The sequence below is a fragment of the Procambarus clarkii genome, chromosome 64 (assembly GCF_040958095.1).
Source record: "Procambarus clarkii isolate CNS0578487 chromosome 64, FALCON_Pclarkii_2.0, whole genome shotgun sequence".
Taxonomy (NCBI): domain Eukaryota; kingdom Metazoa; phylum Arthropoda; class Malacostraca; order Decapoda; family Cambaridae; genus Procambarus; species Procambarus clarkii.
Genome location: NC_091213.1, coordinates 7,372,987 through 7,394,957, shown reverse-complemented (window position 1 = coordinate 7,394,957; position 21,971 = coordinate 7,372,987). Strand labels below are relative to the sequence as shown.

Genomic DNA, 21,971 nt, shown 5'->3' with positions numbered 1-21,971 from the left:
GCAGCCTCTACCACAGGGGGAACTGGGCCACACACAGCAGGAGGCTCTGCAGTCACCCCAGCACCAAGCACATCCGGGACCCGAGTCACGGACACAGGGCCAGGCGCAGCATCAGAAGACGAGGGAGAAGACAGCGACGTCACACAGGGGGCTCCAGGAAGGCCCACGGGAGCAGCTGGAACAGCAACAGGATCAGGCAGACCAACCGACGGTACCTCTAGAACCGGAGGAGGGACGGCAACAACCGGAGGAACGGCAGGCGCCGCCGGGGAAGCTGCAGCAGCAGACGGGACGCGCACCACCTCATCAACATCACCGGAGACTGCCTCCAGAGGGAGCGGCGGGAAATCCTCGTCGCGGAACAAGTTGACAGGAGCAGCAGGGGCCTCAGAGCACCCGGCAGCCTGATGCCCCAACAGGCCACACCGGAAACAGGTACGAGGCTGCCGGGCATAATACACCCGGACGTAGTACCCCATAAGCCGGACAGAAGGTATATCCGACCGCAGGCGCATCCCCAACGTGCGAATGTTTGTACGCCTCCCAGCATACCGCCCCGAGCAGAGCGTGTTCACCCGCACGCTGACAACAGTACCAAAACCCCCGAAGTAACGCCGGAGGAGGTCATCAGGGAATTCCAGGGGCGCACCATGGATACTGACATAAGTCAGGGCACCACTGCGGTCCGAAATCGCCACAGAGCCGGCATCGTCTGGCAACGGCAACGTACGCCCCCGTACCGACGGAGGAAGTCCCGGTACTCGTCCTCCCCCACGAACTTAACAACCCGATGGGCCGTAACTAGCTCCACACCGTAAACAGCTTCCACCGGGACACGAAGCATGTCACACATCACCATCTCGATGGTCGGATAACCAGCCTTACAAGTGAACTCCAGGCCCATGGAGTTCACACGCTGAACAGGAGGAAGATGGCCCCCCCTGTCAGAACTGCCACGTCAACGCAGCCAGGCAAGCAACAAAACTGGTAGGGCAGGGACGCCCACACCACCTGGCGACCAAAACAGCAAACAACTCCAACAGCCACGGAGGGTCGAGAAACGTCCTCACTCCACGGCTGCTAACAGTCGACCCAAACCCCCTATCTTCCTGTAAATAAATAAATAAATAAATAAATAAATAAACAAACACGAAAGAACGAATGAATGAATGAATAAATAAATCAATAAATTAATGAATGAATAAATAAATATATAAATAAATAAATAATGAATGAATGAATGTTCTTCAATGAGAAATCGCATTCTCCAAGACGGGTCAGTCTCCAACTCTGCTCAACACCTGATTTCAATATATAAACAACACAGTTTGATGACTTTATTTTAAGACATGATTTCAAACAGAATTTAGTCAAAGATGGCTTCATTTAACTTCAAAGCTTATATATATTCCTTTATTAAACATCTAATATATATTTAGTACATTTAATCTATTAGTAAACGTAATCAACTCCATATACGTGCATACCGAACCATGTTATAAATTTCTTAACAAATCTCAACATATCTATTCATCAGTCTCTGCTTTTTATATGCATATTAACATAATTTTAAATTATATTCATTAATGAAAAAGTTCACCTATAGGTATATTATTAAAATACAAGTATATTATTAAAATACTAATATCTTACGTGAAGTCGCTGAACTGTGTGGGTGGAGAGGGTGCAGACGACACCTTGAGCCCTCCACAAGTCATGCTTCTCGCTTAATTCTTTACCTGAATTTACCTGAGAAGCACTTTAGCAATATATACCTAATTTATTAAGAGTTATTTACGTTCTTCGTTATTGAAGGCCACCACAGGCGCCTGTGTAGATAAGAATGGTGAGTAGAGTGGTACACAAAGTTTCGCCGGGGCATTGTTTATGTGACTTTTTGGTACTTTTTAGTTAATTTAGTTCATTCTGGAACTAATACCCTGTGTAGTTTATGTAACTAGTGCCCAGTGTAGTTTATGTAACTAGTGCCCAGTGTAGTTTATAGAATTAGTGCCCAGTGTAGTTTATGTAACTAGTGCCCAGTGTAGTTTATGGAACTAGTGCCCAGTGTAGTTTATGTAACTAGTGCCCAGTGTAGTTTATGGAACTAGTGCCCAGTGTAGTTTACGGAACTAGTGCCCAGTGTAGTTTATGTAACTAGTGCCAAGTGTAGTTTATGTAACTAGTGCCCAGTGTAGTTTATGTAACTAGTGCCCAGTGTAGTTTATGGAACTAGTGCCCAGTGTAGTTTATGGAACTAGTGCCCAGTGTAGTTTATGGAACTAGTGCCCAGTGTAGTTTATGGAACTAGTGCCCAGTGTAGTTTATGGAACTAGTGCCCAGTGTAGTTTATGGAACTAGTGCCCAGTGTAGTTTATGGGACTAGTGCCCAGTGTAGTTTATGGGACTAGTGCCCAGTGTAGTTTATGGGACTAATACCCAGTGTAGTTTATGGAACTAGTGCCCAGTGTAGTTTACGGAACTAGTGCCCAGTGTAGTTTACGGAACTAGTGCCCAGTGTAGTTTACGGAACTAGTGCCCAGTGTAGTTTACGGAACTAGTGCCCAGTGTAGTTTACGGAACTAGTGCCCAGTGTAGTTTACGGAACTAGTGCCCAGTGTAGTTTACGGAACTAGTGCCCAGTGTAGTTTACGGAACTAGTGCCCAGTGTAGTTTACGGAACTAGTGCCCAGTGTAGTTTACGGAACTAGTGCCCAGTGTAGTTTACGGAACTAGTGCCCAGTGTAGTTTACGGAACTAGTGCCCAGTGTAGTTTATGGGACTAGTGCCCAGTGTAGTTTATGGGACTAGTGCCCAGTGTAGTTTATGGGACTAATACCCAGTGTAGTTTATGGAACTAGTGCCCAGTGTAGTTTATGGAACTAGTGCCCAGTGTAGTTTATGGAACTAGTGCCCAGTGTAGTTTATGGAACTAGTGCCCAGTGTAGTTTATGGAACTAGTGCCCAGTGTAGTTTATGGAACTAGTGCCCAGTGTAGTTTATGGAACTAGTGCCCAGTGTAGTTTATGGGACTAGTGCCCAGTGTAGTTTATGGGACTAGTGCCCACTGTAGTTTATGGGACTAATACCCAGTGTAGTTTATGGAATTAGTGCCCAGTGTAGTTTATGGAACTAGTGCCCAGTGTAGTTTATGGAACTAGTGCCCAGTGTAGTTTATGGAACTAGTGCCCAGTGAAGTTTATGGAACTAGTGCCCAGTGTAGTTTATGGAACTAGTGCCCAGTGTAGTTTATGGAACTAGTGCCCAGTGTAGTTTATGGAACTAGTGCCCAGTGTAGTTTATGGAACTAGTGCCCAGTGTAGTTTATGGAACTAGTGCCCAGTGTAGTTTATGGAACTAGTGCCCAGTGTAGTTTATGGAACTAGTGCCCAGTGTAGTTTATGGAACTAGTGCCCAGTGTAGTTTATGGAACTAGTGCCCAGTGTAGTTTATGGAACTAGTGCCCAGTGTAGTTTATGGAACCAGTGCCCAGTGTAGTTTATGGAACTAGTGCCCAGTGTAGTTTGTGGACCCAATACCCAGTGTAGTTTGTGGACCCAATACCCAGTGTAGTTTGTGGACCCAATACCCAGTGTAGTTTGTGGACCCAATACCCAGTGTAGTTTGTGGACCCAATACCCAGTGTAGTTTGTGGACCCAATACCCAGTGTAGTTTGTGGACCCAATACCCAGTGTAGTTTGTGGACCCAATACCCAGTGTAGTTTGTGGACCCAATACCCAGTGTAGTTTGTGGACCCAATACCCAGTGTAGTTTGTGGACCCAATACCCAGTGTAGTTTGTGGACCCAATACCCAGTGTAGTTTGTGGACCCAATACCCAGTGTAGTTTGTGGACCCAATACCCAGTGTAGTTTGTGGACCCAATACCCAGTGTAGTTTGTGGACCCAATACCCAGTGTAGTTTGTGGACCCAATACCCAGTGTAGTTTGTGGACCCAATACCCAGTGTAGTTTGTGGACCCAATACCCAGTGTAGTTTGTGGACCCAATACCCAGTGTAGTTTGTGGACCCAATACCCAGTGTAGCTTATGGACCCAATACCCAGTGTAGTTTATGGACCCAATACCCAGTGTAGCTTATGGACCCAATACCCAGTGTAGTTTATGGACCCAATACCCAGTGTAGTTTATGGACCCAATACCCAGTGTAGTTTGTGGACCTAATACCCAGTGTAGTTTGTGGACCCAATACCCAGTGTAGTTTATGGACTTGATGTAAAAACAAAAAAAGTGATCATTGCTATGGAGTGAGAATGGTGCATTTTTTTTTTTTTACTTATACTGTGTGTGTGTGTGTGTGTGTAATATATATATATATATATATATATATATATATATATATATATATATATATATATATATATATATATATATATATATATATATATATATATATATATATATATATAATATATATATACACATACATACATACACACACACATATACATATATACAAGAATTTTTACATTCTTGTAAAGCCACAAGTACGCACAGCATTTCGGGCAGGTCCTTGATCTTGGTTTTCCCTGAAATATGACCCGCCAAATCGTTTAACAACCAGGTATCCATTCAATGGTGGGTGAACAGAGGCTACAATTAAGGATTGGTGCCTAGTCAATCCTCTCCAGCCAGCATACTGGCTGGAGAGGAGAAAACAGTCTAGTTTCCTCTTGAAGATGTCCACGGTTGTTCCGGCAATATTTCTTATAGTCGCTGGGAGGACGTTGAACAACCGCGGACCTCTGATGTTTATACAGTGTTCTCTGATTGTGCCTATGGCACCTCTGCTCTTCACTGGTTCTATTCTGCATTTTCTTTCATATTGTTCACTCCAGTACGTTGTTATTTTACTGTGTAGATTAGGGACCTGGCCATCCAGTATTTTCCATGTGTATATTATTTGGTATCTCTCTCGTCTCCTTTCTAGAGAGTACATTTGGAGAGCTTTGAGACTATCCCAATAATTTAGGTGTTTTATCTCATCTGTGCGTGCCGTATATGTTCTCTGTATTGTCTAAGTACTTTCATATATTAATGTATCTTCAGAAGGAATGAATGATTTACAAGTCATTGCTGTTGTTATACATTCAGCTACTCAGAACAAGCTCCAAGTAACACAGGCTACGGTGAGGAGGAGGAGAGGTATTACTGTTTGGAAGGGGAGTCCCCTTCCATTATAACATCAGGCAGTGATGACTAATCTGGAGTACACTTTTCTGGCACGTTTTGCCTGCATACCACTAGGACCTGCTTGTGGCTCACTGCTTGTTTTTCTCACTAAAATCCTGTCTAGCAACACTTGTTTTTCCCTGTATTGTAACACTTGTCTGAAGTAAGACATCATATTGTCATTAAAGAGGTTAACACAACAGCCTGCAAATGCTTGATGTTGATGACACTTTTCAACAAAACTTTGCAATTCTTCTCATACTGCACACATTTTCTTAATAAATGAGGAAGAGACATCTACTACTCTACTTAAACAACCTTCATACCATTTTCATGTTTACGAATGATCTGTTTTTCCTCTATGGTCATTCTCAAATGTGTTTTCTTGGCTTGAACCTTACCACTGGCAATCTTGGTACCCATGGCGAGATATATAACAACAAATGTTATGTTCAAATAGCCTAAAATCCCCCAAAAAACTAATTCTTTACAAAAAATTAAGGCGCGATAGTCGCTAGGCAGGATGCACTGATAAACTGAAGCGTGATCGCCATGCCACCACATGCTAGGTCGGCCGATATGCATATCAACAACTCGTTTCCTGAGGCAAAGTTTGTAATCCGATTCAAAATTTCCGAAGAAATTGGGCTCGTAACCCGAAAAGTTTGTAAATAGGGGCATTCGTAAGTGGAGGTGTCACTGTACAAGAGTTCTTACATTCTTGTACAGCCACTAGCACACACAGCGTTCTGGGCAAGTCCTTAATCTTAATTTTTCCTCGAATATGACCCGGCAAATTGTTTAACAACCAGGTACCCATTATACTCTGGTAGTAACTAAATGTGTAATGGGGTGGTGGCTGCTTAGTAATAAGTTTCTCTTTTCTACCTTTTTATCCTCCTCCTCCTCCTCTTTTCCCTTCCCTCTTGCAGTTCGCTCCTCGTTTTTTATTCTCGCCCTCCCCTCTCTACCTCAGTTTCTCCCTCAACCTTTCCCCGTTTTCTATCCATTCCCCCTTTTCCCTCACTTGTGCTCTTCCCTCATTCCCCCTTACTTACTCCCCACTGAGGAATACGCAATCACATCTTGTTTCTCCCTTGAATTGAGATTAAGCATTTCCTTGAATGTAACATTGATACTGGGTGAGATTAGTAGTACCAGGTTACACTCAACTGTAAATATTGGGTAGACAGGTTAAGGAAATAAAGTATACTTAAGAGCACCCGTGTCTAAACCTACAGTGGTATCAGGAAGGGGTTACAAAGGGGTGAGGTATTACAGCATAGATACAACTAGAAAGGTGTTGTTGACACTCTTATCTATGGTTTATAGATGATTATGTGGTACTAACTTGAATAATAGTTAAAACAAGTGAATAGTGAGAAGCATTTGTGGTGTTCGGATATTGGATTTAATAAGGAATGAAAATGTTAGATGGGAATAGAAGAATCAATTAATGCAAGATTGAGAAGAGAATATGGAGATGGTTTGATCATGTTCAATGAATGAATAATGCCAGACTAATGAACAATATGCATTAAAGTGGAATTTGAGAGTAAGAGTACAGTAAAAGCTAGGAAGGTGGGCAGCCATAGTAAGCAAATGTTTCAAGAAGCTTAGGATGAGTGTGAACAACATAGGGCATGACAAAGACTAAGACTGAAAGGTAACATTTTTTAAGAAGAAAATACAGGTAGAATAAATATATTTGTGTTTAATGTTCAGAATATGACAATCCATGACGAGCACTATACACCTGTACTGTTCATGACTATACTGTATTGCTCACCTACTGTATTTATATCTGGGCCGACACCTTCCCATACTATAAATGTTGGAAACAGTTTAGGGTCGATATTTTTATATATACATGTATATTCATACATACAATAAGTGTTCAAATGGCTAGCAAGATAATTGTAAACAAAACATGATTATTACACTAGTCTTTCTCCCTTTCCCCAATATCTTTTGCACTACTTTGGATACAATACAATATATTCGAGCATGAACAGAATGACTGGTCCCATACACCCTTGCCTTCTTGGTTATCTTGAGGTTATCTTGAGATGATTTCGAGGCTTTAGTGTCCCCGCGGCCCGGTCCTCGACCAGGCCTCCACCCCCAGGAAGCAGCCCGTGACAGCTGACTAACACCCAGGTACCTATTTACTGCTAGGTTACAGGGGCATAGGGTGAAAGAAACTTTGCCCATTGTTTCTCGCCGGCGCCGGAGATCGAACCCAGGACCACAGGATCACAAGTTCAGTGTGCTGTCCGCTCGGCCGACCGGCTCCCCCTTGCATCCAGTTTTTACTGTAACAAATTTAGCCTTTTTTTTTATTAGTATCAGTAATAAATTGTATTGTGCATTTTGATGTCTATCACATTTAAAAGATAAATTTTGAATTCAGTATGATATATAAATAATTGGTTAAATTTTGGTTATATATATCACAAATCCAGTCTAGCAGAAAACATTTGATCTTCTTTCAAAAGGTTGCAGTCAGTTTCTTGGTTAATTAAATTGTATTATTAACTTTAAATAAGCAGCAATAATACAATCTATATTTTCATTGCATTATATATGTATAATATGTTAAAACTAAATTCTTGCATGGAATTAATGACCTTATTTGAATACTGTGGCTTTGTATTTGTTGATAAATACTGTAACTTAATTTACAGGCAAAGCATCTTGCTCAACTCCTTGTTGCTGGTGTGCAAGTGGTGGGCCGGGCCTTTGTTAAAGCCTTGAGGCAGGAGATCGCAGGTAATATTCTCTTCTTGTAAGAAAGACAATATCTCAAGATAGATTGCTTAATTATTTTTTTAAAATTCTGAATAGGGAGCAGTAGAATATTACTAAAATTTATTAGAGATGTGAATGACAAATGAGGACTATAGTACATGAAAGTGAAATTTGCAGTAAAGTGACTGAGAATAGGAAAATGATTGATACAATAAAATCCTTGGTTAGGGAGATGTTGCTAGGATGATTTGCATTAGAGGGTGTAAAAAACTGGTGTGACATGATCATAACTAAGAGTTCTAGTAGTAGACAAGGACAGTCAGAGGAACGTGTGTTGGATGAATATGGAATTTTATTGAAATCTGTTGTTATAATCTACAAAAACAGTACTGTATAGTCTAATGGCTTAATGTAATTGGAAAATTCAGAATAATTGCTAAACTTGCTGTACCAGCCCATCTTCCTGTTTAGGTACTGTAGTACTTAGAACAACAATGAGGAACATCATACATACATTGTCCATTTAATAGTACTGATTTCTTCTTTCTAACTCTGCTTTTAAGTCAATTCATCACAATGATTTGACTTAAATGGCAGCTAGAAAGTAGAAATTGGTTCTATTGAATTTGGACAAATCAGAAGTGTTTTTGTACTGATGTTGCAAAGAAAACCTAATCTAATCTAAATTTCTTAGGCCTATTACATGCTGTCCAAGGCCTAATATAGTACATATATGTGCTATACTAGGCCTAGGAATATTTAAGTTTGTTTTTTAGCTTTATTTTCTGTGGGGAGCCCCTCCGGCTCCCTGGAGCTATCGGACTGATGTACGCTATACTGTATTAGTCTGGGGCATCAGTCAATTGGAGTTTTGCCTACCTGGGACCATGAGCCAGAACCTGGCCCCCTCAGAGAGGCACAGGGAGCAATGGCCCATGGAAACCCCCATGTGTTTGGGAGCATTCTAAATCTGCCATCGACTGGTGTTAGGCACCCAGAAAGGTAGGCATAACAAAACAAACCCTACCTGGTAAGAAATTGCAATCAAGGACTGAACAGAGAGACAGAACTCCCCCAAGAACCTAAGGAAACAAGCAAACATCATTCACAGTTGCCATGCCGCTTGTTCTTGCAGCCCTCCCCTTCCCAGGAGGGGGAGGGAGAGCCCCGGACCCCTCGTGCCAGCTATGCACACCTCCAGTTTGTAGGCTGATGCGCTCTGGGGTGGTCGTCGACTCTGGCCTCAATTTCTTGGCAGTATTTGTGCCTTAGTGATGTATCCTGTTGTTTGTGGTGCAGTGGCCAGGTGAAATTAGAGTACTGGGGCTGTATGCGCTTAGGGCTGCCTTCCCTAAGTGCCCTGTTAGTACTACCCTTGGGTTCTAGGGTTACCTTTCATAGTGCCTTCGGGACTCCACTTCCGTTGGGGTTCTTGCTGCTCGGCATTTACCCCACCCTTGGGGCCAGCTGGGGTTTTCTTGGCCTTTGTTTGGCCTTGCAAAGGAAGTGGTATTGTTGCTGGTTGGGACACAAGGTCCTGCGCAGCTTGCCTACCTACACGGCAGCCATATTCCTGTTCCTTCTGATGGTGTACTTTTGCAGGGTTTTTCTTTTCTTTGTTCTTGCCAGGAGGGAGCCTGCTTTGTTTGGCTATTAGTCCACTTAGGGTGTATTGGTGGTCCTCCTTTAGGCCCCGGTGCTTGTACACATTGCAGGGGTTCAGTTTTAGCTCATAACCTTATAACAAAGGTAACCCTTTGTTACCTTTTGGGTTAAATGGCTTAGCAGTACCTTGCCTGGGCTTCCCTTAGCAAACAGCCTACGGGCCCTGGAAAACAGTCGGGGCTCGGTTGACCGATGGATGCGTCTTCTGAGTTCCACCTCGCCTTGTGCGAGTTTGAAGGTTACTCTGTGCCCCTTGTCTCAGGGGTGACAGTCACCTCTTTTGCCTCCATCATGCTGCCTGTTGGGTCAACGACACCTTTGCCCCTGAGTCTTGCGAGACGTGTTATCTGCTCGTGCTCCAATTTACTCATTCTGTTGTCACTGAGGTTCGGGTACAGGCAGCATCCACGTGGCATGCTGGGTTTAGGTTGCTGCAACACGCTAGATTGGTTGCCCACTCAGATGCCCTGGGGCTGCCCAGTTTTGGTTATAGGGACCCTGACTTTGGGGCGTTAGTTGCTTCGACTTTGGTTCAGTTCGCGCTTCCAAGTCCTTCTCCAGTTGGCGTTGTTTGCTCTGTGCCTCCCCATCCCCCTGCTCTTGGCTCCTAAACGTGTGAGGGTTTCGGAGTTGGGGTGTGGTTTAGTTGTTAATGAGACTCGGGCGGCTTCGGGGGCTGCCCCATTCGAGTAGGAGACGGAGGCATTTGAGCCTGTTCCTTCTGCTGAAGCTTCTGGGTCCTACCAGCAGACCCCTGTCTTGGCTGCTTTTTCCCTGGACACTACCTTTTCTTCAGGGGTAGAGGGTGTTACGGATTTCTCTGATTTCTACCTCCCTGAGGGTGTTGATGTATTCACCTTGTTGTGCTTGCGGGGGTTGAGCTCTGCTCTTTTGCCCCGCTTCTCAACTGTCAATCAACTGTTACTAACTACTAACTATTTTTTTTTGTTACACACCCCCAGGAAGCAGCCTGTAACAGCTATCAAACTCCAAAGTACTTATTTACTGCTAGGTAACAGGGGCATCAGGGTGAAAGAAACTCTGCTCATTGTCTCTCGCCGGTACCGGGAATTGAACCCATGCTACAGGATTAGGTGTCCTGCGTGATATCCACACAGCCACCGGCACACAGTCATTGATGTGTTTCATCATCAATGACTGTTTCATTGATGCACGCGCACGATGTGCGTAAATGTTTCAATTCGGACTGTTCCCTGGTATTTCATGGCGGTTTTTTCACGTGTTTTGACATCGAGCCTCAGAACTGGGGTGTGGATCGCCAGCGTGGTAGGTCTGGGGCTACCTCTTCCCCCTCCGGGGAAGAGCGGAGCTGCGCAGACAGCGGCGCGATGACGGGTGACGTCATACTAGTTTGCTCGTTTTTGTTTGGAGAGTTCTATCCACTCGTTCGGTTTTAGATTGCAATTTTCACCAGAATAGGGGTTTGTTTTGGGATGCCTACCTTTCTGGGTGCCTAACCCAGTCGATGGCAGATATAAAATGCTTCCAACCACACGGGGGTTTCTATAGGCTATTGCTCCCCTTGCCTCCCTAGAGGGGGCCAGGTTCTGGCTTGTGGTCCCCGGTAGGCCCATAAGAACTCCGTACACATGACTGATGCCAAAGTCTGACCTTAGCATATCAGCCTGGTAACCTCCGGTGAGCCTCCGGAACTCGCCCAGAAAATGGCGTTTCATTACATTCAAAGCTGTTTTTTTTTACATTTCTGTGATCAGGGAAAGGTATTTAACAATTTCAGAAACAAAAATAATTTTTTGCTGAGAATTTCTTTCTTGTTTACAAGGGGGGGGGGGGGGTATTTGGAAGGCGAGCAGCACAGTCATTAAGGCTAGTCAGCCTGCAGTCTATCCTCATGCTGACAATGTGTGTAAGTTTGCTGCTTTGGCTGCCGTCTTTGGCAACATGTGTTGGGTTGACATTCGGGCACGAAGTTTTTGGAGAGCGAACAGGGTCCTGGCCGCTTGCTACCTTGTCAGTGTCCCTGGACCTCGTTAGGGACCATTGCATTGGGTTGGCGGTTGCAGCCAGTTGTCTTGGCTTAGCGTTGAGGAGTGAGGACTGACCGCCGCCCGGGTAAGTCCCTGTTTTTCCTTGTCTTTAGGTAGTTAGCTCTGAGGAGCCGACGGAACTATCCCCAGAAAACCAGCGTTGAATGTAATTAGACTCCATTTTCTCGGCGAGTCCCGGAGGCTCCCCGGCATCCCTCCCTCCCTCCCTCCCTCCCTCCAGTCGATGGTGTTTTCGCGTATTTTGACATCCGGCTTAAAAACTGCAGGGTGGATCTCCGGCGTGGGGGTCTGGGGTTCCCCCCGGGAGGGTTGCTTAGACAGCGGGGCGGCAACATGATGACATTACACTCGTTTGTTTATTTTCGTTTGGGGAGTTGTGTCCACTTGTTCGGCTTTGGGTAGCAATTGTTTCACCAGAATAGGGGTTTGTTTTGGAATGTCTACCTTTCTGGGTGCCAGATCCGGTTGATGGCAGACAGAATGCTCCCAACCACACGGGGATTTCTATAGGCCATTGCTTCTCGTGCCCCTCTTGAGGGGGCCAGGTTCTGGCTCATGCTCCACGATAGGCAAAAACTCTGTGCACATTGACTGATGCCAGAAAGTTATACTTGTACATTCAGCATGGATAGCTCTGGGAAGCCTCCTGGACTCATTCAGTAAATGGCGTTTCATTACATTCAATTTTTTTTTTTTAATAATTAATCTTGAATGCTCATTCTCATGGTTTCTTCCACTTTTATAATCTTATACAGAATGAACTGTTATTAGAAATATAATACTGTAACTTATATTAAATATGCTTATACACTTTTATTTCCATCTTTCAAACATAATTATGTGAATTTTGATACTAATGTTGGTGCCACTATTGTATATACAGCGAGCCAAGCTGCAGCACAGAGAGCAGGCGGGGGAGCTGCTGGAGCTAAGCATTCGGCAACTAACCAGAGGTTAGGAATGAGCTTGGAAGAAGCAAAACAAATACTTAATGTTGAGGAATTGGATATAGAAAGAATACACAAGAACTATGAATATCTTTTTAATATTAATGATAAAAGCAAAGGAGGATCATTTTATATTCAGAGTAAGGTGAGTGTACTGCTTTTTATGTAAATGATAGATAACTGTTAATTAATAAATTAAATATATATTTCTATATTTAGTTAACATGTTGACAGCTATGGACATGGGAAGCAGATGTGTTAAAGGTCATACACAATAACAAAAATGAGTTTCCTTTAAATTTGACCTTTCAGAAAATCACAAGTTTCTAGTACGTATGTCATAATCTTAGTACCATATTAAGTTAAAGTTGTTTAAAGTACTGATTATTTTTCCCCACTACTGTACTTGTGAGATTGACCCATGTAACTCTGAGCTTAGCATTGGTACTACTGTACCAAGTCTTAGTTTGGGGCTGTGTGACAGGCACTGCGAAGGGTTTGGATTTCTCTTGGCTCGGTGATCTCGCTCCATTTGGATTGTTCCCCCTGTAGTTCATTGTTTTAACTGGGGGGGGGGGGGGGAAGGGGAGGGGAGATATGGGTCTCTTCAGTACATGGCTCTTTGGGGCTGGTCACTTTGGGTAGCTCATATGTATGGGGTTTACATTTGCATCTCCGTGCTGTTCACATCCAGGGAGTGTCTGACGTCCTGGCTGACAGTTTGTCCCAGTTCTTTCCTCTTTTCATGAGTGGACTGTCAATGCGGCTTGTTTTCTCTGGCTTTGCCGGATGTTCAGGAACCCAGACGTCGACCTCATTGTATTGGCATGATTTTGGCATCTGCCTCTTTATGCATGCCTGTTCTTTGTCTGCGAGGCACCTCACAGTGGATGCTTTTCGGCTGGACTGGTTGAGGTGGTGGTTCTTTTACCTCTTTTCAAAAGCCCAGCTTTTATTTTTACCTTGGTTTACAAATTTAATCCGTTCCAAGAGACGGGTCATACACTGAAAATTTGTAAACCACAACAAATTTTCCCATAAGAAATAATATAAATTGAATTAATCCATTCCACATACCCAAAAATATTAACTTAAAAATACATTTTATACAGAATACTACTCATATTTTTTACTATACCTTTCCTTTATTGAGGACTCTTGTTGGCATATGGAAGATGGTGTGGAAAGGGGGGGGGGGAGAAGATGTGTTAGTGTTTGGAAGGGAAGTCCCCTTCCATTATAACATCAGGCAGTGATAATATTTCTGGGGTACTCTCTCCAATGTTTTGCAGGCATACCACTAGGACCTGGTTGTGGCTTGTCCACTAGGACTGCTTGCTTGTCTTACTAAGAATCTGTCTACGGACACTTGTGTTTCCCTATGTTTTAACACTTGTCTGTAGTGAGAGATCACATTGTTATTAAAAAGGTTAATACAGTGGCCTGCAACAGCTTTATCTGGGCGATTCTTTTCAGCAAAACTTTGCAGTTCTTCCTATCTTCCTATATTGCACATATTTTCTTAATTAATGAGGAAGGGACATCTCTACTGTCTCATCTTCCCCTGAAGAAATTTCCTCAGCTGTCTCTTGTTGCTGCTCCTTGTGAAGGGCTAGGAGTTCTTCGGTGGTCAGTTCTTCACTGTGTTCCTCCCCCAACTCCACATCACCACCATCCACCTCCAAGCCCAATTTCTGGCCCAGAGAAACAATTTCCTCAATAAGAGGCACTTCAGGTTCAGGCTCAAAGTCTTGTTCTGGAACACATTCAGGCCATATTTCCTCCAGCCAGAGATCATGGTTCTTTGAGGTAAACCCGCATACCATCTTCATGTTTACGAATGATCTCTTGTTTTTCCTCTATTGTCCTCCTCACATTTATTTTCTTAGGTTGAACCTTACCACTGACTCTTTTTGGGACCCACTGCGTGATACCATATATAATAATTACTTCTATGTTCGAAAACCACAAAAGCACAAAAACAATGAAATTCTTTACAAAGAATTCAAGTGCAATCTTCACCTGGCGGGAGGCACTGATATACTGAAGCGTGCCTCGCCCTTGCCACCAGGAACCACGTGCTCGGTTGACCCATACGTGTATCAACAAAGTCGCCAAGCGAGGCAAAGCTCGTAAACCGAGTCAAATTTTTCAAAGAAATTGAGCTCATAAACAGAAAAATTTGTAGAGAGGGGCATTCGTAAACTGAGGTTTCACTGTATGTCATAATTGCCATCGACCAGGGAAGACACCCAGAAAGATAGGCAAAACAAAACAGACCACAATCTGGTGAAAATTGTGACCTACATCCGAAAAGAGCAAGATAACTCCCCCAGAAAGAAAACAAACAAGCAACACTTCAGCCAACTAGCACTCTTGCTCGTTGGTCATGAATTTCCTGGTCTCTGCACCTCTGTGAGGGAAAGGACCAAGTTTTGGGCTTTGGTCCTTGGTAGGCTTTTAATAACTCACAAGGGCTGATGCGACTTAAAAGTGTAATTACTGTACCTAAGTGTAGTTACAGGATGAGAGCTACGCTCGTGGTGTCCCGTCTTCTCGGCACTCTTTGTCATTGGAAGACGGGACACCACGAGCGTAGCTCTCATCCTGTAACTACACTTAGGTAATTACACTTTTAAGTCGCAGGAGTGTTAATTACGTGGAGTGCTCTCAGTGCGGCTAACAGCAAGAGGCCCCTGAGCTGCCCATAGAAAGAGGCATTTCATTACATTCAATGCTGTTTTTGTTTGGGTCTTCTTTAATTTAGTGTAGTCAGTGGCTGGCAAACATTCCAAAGACTGTTTATATCTGATAAATTATTTTTACTAATTTACAATCTGTTTTAATTAATTCGAGTAAATTCTTAAAGTAAACACATCAATTTTGATTCCTGGCTTTCCTCATAGATGCCCATGGAAGGAAGGCAGCAGAGAGTGGGTGTCTTGGCCGTCTCCTCAGCAGCTCACATGGGGATGCTGGCAAGGGAGACTATGCCTCTAAATTCAATCTCGGCATGGCAGACTAGATCATATGCCACATCTTCCCTTACTTGGGACGCTGTTTTATCAGAGGCTAATCGAAAGAGGTGCATCAGCCGTATGGAGAAGATAATTGTTTCTAAGAAATTTGGGCATGATTTTCATAAGTTTGCTGCTGTGCTAGTCCCTATGTGTCATGTTGATGGAGAATTGTCAATGTTACTTACTGTGAGATGCAGAAACTTGAACAGTCATGGGGGAGAAGTTTGCTTCCCAGGAGGCATGGCTAATGTAGAAGATAATGATCTTGTAGATACTGCTTTAAGGGAAGCTGAAGAGGAAATTGGTATTGATAGATACAATGTTGATATATGGGGAATGACAGCACCTCTTTCTAGCAAGTTGGGGGACACTTCTGTCAGGGGAGTTTTAGCATATCTGGGACATATTGATCCATCAGCTTTAAAATTGTGTGAAGATGAAGTTGAATCAATATTTGCTGTCTCTCTCAAAAGTCTTTGCAATTCCCAGAATACAAGACAAACTCAGTTCCGATCAGTGAAAATACCAAAGGGATTCACCATGCCAGTGTATATAGGATCATATCCACGAATATGGGGTTTAACTGCTCTTATAATACACATTACCCTTATATCACTTCTTCCTGGGCTATATACACACAAGTTGTTACATTTGCCATCACTGACTAATATATAATTGATAATATTTTTTGTATAGCATAACTTGCTCAAATGAACTAATTGGGACCAGACCTCATGCAGCGTATCAAAAATTCCAGTTCTTGTAAAGAGCTTTTCAAAACCTTTTGCTACAAATGATGAAATGCATCTTTGTACGTATATGGACAACCAAATATTATATAAACAACTTTAAATATAATCGAAGGTAACATAGATAAGAAGATTACAAAATTGTGGAACTTATTTGAAACTTTTTGTTTACATGCCTAAGAATTATTGACAGTAGTTCTTGAGATGATGTGTGTGCATGAAGAGTGTATACAGTAAAGTGGTCCTGTATGCAGTGTAAAATGAACTACAAATATCTGTGAGGCTGCACAAACTATGCTACATAAAAAAGCTGCATATTTATATCACTAATGCCATTGCCAGGTACTTCGCTCTTTAGGCATGGGAACTTCTCATATGAACATTTCCTTTCATGTTAACACATCTTACCACTACCCGGTTTAGCCTGACTACCCCAACTGGCAGACGTCTTTTCAAATTATAAAGGAGAAAAACGTCTACAAATGACATAGGAGAAAAACTTTAGTATTGTACTGAAGTCACAAACCATAATCACAGAGGGATAGGCACATGGCCAAGACAGGTCTAGTCACGGTAGGATGTGCAGCCATTTGCCCCTCCAGCACAAGGAGGGGCAAAAGACCCAGGGGTTCAGATGGGACAAGTCCAGAATGAACTGCATGTCCTCACAGTCCCGTTTTGGAACTGGAAACTGGCAGGAAACCCACCTGGGGGACACCGTCGTTTCAACCATCCAAATGAACCCACTCCAGAATGACCCAACAGAGCAAAGGGGAAGAGGCCTGCCCTGCCAGCCCCTCCAGCCCTGATCCCCCTGAAGGAGGAGCCACCCAGCTCCACTGCAGGCCAGAGGAAACGACCCAAAATGCCCATAAATTGTGGGACCAGGCGAGAGCAAACAGCATGAGCCTCCCCCCCCATTGCCGTCAACGGGGCAAACTGCAAAAGGGCCAACGACTCTTATGAGAGCCCGACCGACGCTCGGAGCGATAACTCTGTCAAACAGGACTCGGCGAGTAACGGTCAACCATATAAAATCTAGTCCAAGTGCAGTTAAAAGCTCTGTACCTCAGGGTACAGTCCTTGCACCGCTGCTTTTCCTTATTCTCATATCAGATATAGACAAAAATACAAGTCACAGCTTCGTATCATCCTTTGCAGATGACACAAAAATCAGTATGAAAATTACCTCGGCTGAAGACATTGAAAAACTTCAAGCTGATATTAATAAAGTTTTCGACTGGGCATCAGAAAATAACATGATGTTTAACAGTGATAAATTCCAGGTACTCAGGTACGGTAAAAATGAGGACCTTAAACATAATACAGAGTACAAAACACAATCAAATGTACCCATAGTAGGAAAACAGCATGTAAAAGATTTGGGAATAATAATGTCTGACGACCTAACGTTTAAGGAGCATAACCAAGCAAATATTGCGACAGCCAGAAAAATGATAGGATGTATTACAAGAACTTTCAAATCCAGGGATCCCATCACAATGGTTGTACTCTTCAAGTCACTTGTGTTGTCCCGTCTTGAGTACTGCTCAGTACTCGCTTCCCCCTTCAGAGCAGGAGAGATTGCTGAAATAGAGGGAATACAGAGAACATATACGGCACACATAGACGCAATAAAGCACCTAAATTATTGGGATCGTCTCAAAGCCCTCCAAATGTACTCACTAGAAAGAAGACAAGAGAGATATCAAATAATATACACCTGGAAGATACTGGAGGGCCAAGTACCAAATCTACACAGTAAAATAACAACGTACTGGAGTGAACGATAAGGAAGAAAATGCAGAATAGAACCAGTGAAGAGCTGGGGTGCCATAGGCACAATCAGAGAACACTGTATAAACATCAGAGGTCCGCGGTTGTTCAACGTCCTCCCAGCGAGCATAAGAAATATTGCCGGAACAACCGTGGACATCTTCAAGAGGAAACTAGATTTATTCCTCCAAGGAGTGCCGGACCAACCGGGCTGTGGTGGGTATGTGGGCCTGCGGGCCGCTCCAAGCAACAGCCTAGTGGACCAAACTCTCACAAGTCAAGCCTGGCCTCGGGCCGGGCTTGGGGAGTAGAAGAACTCCCAGAACCCCATCAACCAGGTATCAACTGCGCCGACCAGACGCTGATGGCTCTGCAGAGGGGCTGGCCCCGAAACTGGCACAACTGGCTTACGACGACTGAAGGAACCCTGAGCCTTGACACGACCCTTCTGGGCAGGACCACCACGGCCCCTCTGGAGGCCCAACAAGTCCAACATAAGCCGGCAAATAGGTGAAGCCGCCTGCAGAAAATGCGTCACCGCAGACTATGCAAACAGCAATGGACAAAAAGGGAATGAAAACCTAAGCGTCAGGGCTTAAGCGGATTCCAGTGAGTGGATGAGTACCACCTGCTGGCACGCGAAGCTCGAGCAAAGAAGCGAGACACCGCTTCCTTCAGAATCGGCGCAAACAACTTCAACAAGGCAGCTGATGCCCATGCTGCCGACGCAAGCGCACCGGACACAAGCCCAGAAACGAGCTCCTCCACATCCTCCTCAAGCTAGTCCGAAGACAGCTCCAGGAGGAAAAAAATTGCAAGACCAAACCCAAATGCCCACGGGCGCACAAATCCTCAGCCACCAGGGATGCTAAAAGGGAGGGAACCTGCACGTGAAGCTGGCCAATATCACAAGGAAGCACAGAAGCGAACAAGTACGCATTGAGGTGCTCAAACTCACCCCCAAGGTAAACCTGAACAACAGTAGTCAACTCCCGCCCCTCCAGCACGCGTGTCCGACAGAATGCATACCACGCCCCCAATGAAAAGAAAGGGCAGTCTGCCAGCCAGGAAGACTCTTGACACTTTGTAATGCACCCAGTAAGGAAAAGAGGAGCCAAACTCAAGAGGAGGAGGATCCATTATCAAGCCAAAATCCAAGTCTCGCAGGAGGTAAGCTGCAAGGGCCTCCCGCGCCTCCCTCGGCGGGATGCGGGTGGCTGAAAACCTCCAGAAGGAGGTTTTCGAGGAACCCAAGGGAAACCAGGGAGGAGTCGAACTCATATCAAACTTGTACAGGGAGGGTGTATAGGAAAACCCCTCCACCTGTAACAACAAACCTCCCGCCGAGGGTACCAACACCCAAGTGGGGTCAAACGGGGCCCAAGCTCCTCCCCCCAAGTCAACTCCTCCCCAGCCCCGGGATCCTCCACATCAGGACTCTGGGCCAAGCAGTTTTCCAAACCCTCTGCCTCTGGAGAAAAGGCAGAGTCCACCAGAAAAGCAGGGATGTAGGGCGTGATCAGGGAGCTCCGGCAGGAGGAACAGGCTCGAATGCCTCCGTCGTCGATCTGGAAGGGGCAGTCCCCGAAGCCGCCCGAGTCTCGCAACCAAGAAAACCCTGCCCTGACTCTGAAACCCTCAGACGTTTGGGAGCCGGGAGCAGGGGAGGGGTAGGGGTGGGGGGCAGGATAGCAGGGAAAGGACAAGGGGGGGCACGGATGAAACCAAAGTTGAGGCGACTAACACCCCCTCAAGTCCGGGTCCCTATAACCAAATTGGGGCAGCTGCGGGGCATTGGGAAAGGCAACCAACCTAGCTCGTTGCAGCAACCTAAACCGCACATGCAACGCTGAAGCTGCCTGCACCCAAATATCAACATCATTGGACTGGGTAAATTTGAGTACAAGCAAGGAACACCACTTGCAGGACTCCGGGTCAAAGGTGTCATTGAACCAACAGGCAGCATGGCAGAGGCAGATGGCGAGTGTCACCCTGAGACAAGGAGACAGAGCAACCTTCAAACTTGCACAAAGCGAGGTGGGACTCGGTCTCCTCCATTGGACTAGTGCAACCCGTTCTCGCAAATTTAATAAGTCAATATTGACTTATTAAATATGTGCATAGGTGACATACTTAACATAATAGATACCCTTAAAAAGATTCATAGAAAACACCGACCTTACCTAACCTTGTTAGTATCTTAAGATAAGCATCTTATAGCTACGTAATTACAATTGTTACTTAACCTATTATAGGTATAGGTTAAGTAATAATTGTAATTAAGAAGCAATAAGATGCTTATCTTAAGATACTAACAAGGTTAGGTAAGGTCGGTGTTTTCTATGAATCTTTTTAAGGGTATCTATTATGTTTAGTATATCACCTATGCACGTAGTTAATAAGTCAATATTGACTTTACGAATTTGCGAGAACGGGTTGACTAGTGAGCCCCAATGGGGGTTTTCAGAGCTCTTAGGCTGACTGCTAAGGGAAGCCCAGGCAAGGTACTGCTAACCAGTTATCCCAGAGCTACAAAGCAAACAAAAAAGCTGATCCCCTGTGATGTGTGCAATCATGGGGTCTTAGTGGAGGGCCACCAAAATCATAAAAGTACTGTAGTCCTACAGCCACACCAGGCAGACCTCCACCAGGCAAAAAAAAAAAAAAAAACTGCAAAAGCACATCTCCAGGTGAACAGAACCGGTTGCTATGTGTATATCAGACACATAGGGCAGTGTCTGGCACAGGTACTGGCACAGTACCTTGTGCCCCTGCCAGCAACAATACTACATCCTACCCAAGGCCAAACAGGAGTAAGGACAACCCCAGCTGAACCCCAAGGGTGGGCAATGACCAAACAGCAAAAGAACCACATGGAGGTAGCCTCCTGAATGGTTCATGGAAGGTAATCTCAAACTGCAAGGGCAGTACTTACAGGACACCTAGGGAAGGTGGCCCTAGGTGCATGCAGCCCCAGTACTCTTGTGTTACTCCTGGCTCGCACACCACCACACAGTAGAACAACACCGTTTTGCAGCACTGCTCAAAAGGATGGAGCCAGAGTCGATCTACCGCCATCAAACACCACAGCCTATGAACTGTGGTTGGGTAACTGGCACAGGAGGTCTGAGGCCTCCCCTCCCTCCCTCCTGGGAAAAAGGGAGTTGCGCAGACAGGGGTGCGGTGGCTGTGGTGATGTCATGCTTGGTTGCTTGTTTTCGATTGGGGAGTTCTGCTTGTTAGTTCGACTTTTGGTTTGCAATTTTTTAACCAGCTGTAGTTTGTTTTGGAAGTCCTACCTTTCTGGGTGCCTGACCTGGTAGATTGCAGACGAAGTAGGCATCCATCAGTATCAGGAGACTTTTGAGATGCACTCTGGTTGTAGGTCTGGAGTGGCCTCTCCAGGGCGCAAAGCTGGGGTAGGTTGATATGGAGGAGAAGCTGTTACCTAAGCAGCAGGTCCTCCCTCTCCATGGTGCCGAAAGTTTCCAGTGGAAAGGCAAACGCCAATACGATTGGTTCCAGCGCTGTTGCAGGAACTGGGAGCGTTATAGTTGACCTCGAGTTGGTGAAAGAAAGCACAGGGACTCCAAACCTGGAGACTGCCGTGGTTGGGGCCGGAGAAGAACCACCCCAGCAAGGGCAAGAATGATCCCAGCCTCCTGAAGCAGAGCCTGGGCCGCATGAGCCCCAGGAGGTGAACTTCCGAGCCCCGCACCTACAGGTTCCAGAGAGAGATCGTCACAGCCCTCTTTCACTTGAGGCCGGCTTCCTTCAAGACCAAGCAGAAGGAAGAGTGATGATTATTAAATACAACAATTATTATTATAATAATTATT

At 44.7% G+C, this 21,971-nt stretch overlaps 1 protein-coding gene across 1 annotated transcript; it reads left to right on the top strand.

Moving 5' to 3' along the window:
* The first annotated feature begins 1,668 nt into the window (after window positions 1-1,668).
* LOC123768913 (uncharacterized) lies at window positions 1,669-17,461 on the top strand. Its single transcript, XM_045759717.2, has 4 exons — window positions 1,669-1,846; window positions 7,882-7,966; window positions 12,524-12,732; window positions 15,494-17,461. The coding sequence occupies exons 1-4, from the start codon at window positions 1,844-1,846 to the stop codon at window positions 16,280-16,282; spliced, it is 1,086 nt and encodes a 361-aa protein (XP_045615673.2). The 5' UTR covers window positions 1,669-1,843; the 3' UTR covers window positions 16,283-17,461.
* Window positions 17,462-21,971: the final 4,510 nt, after the last annotated feature.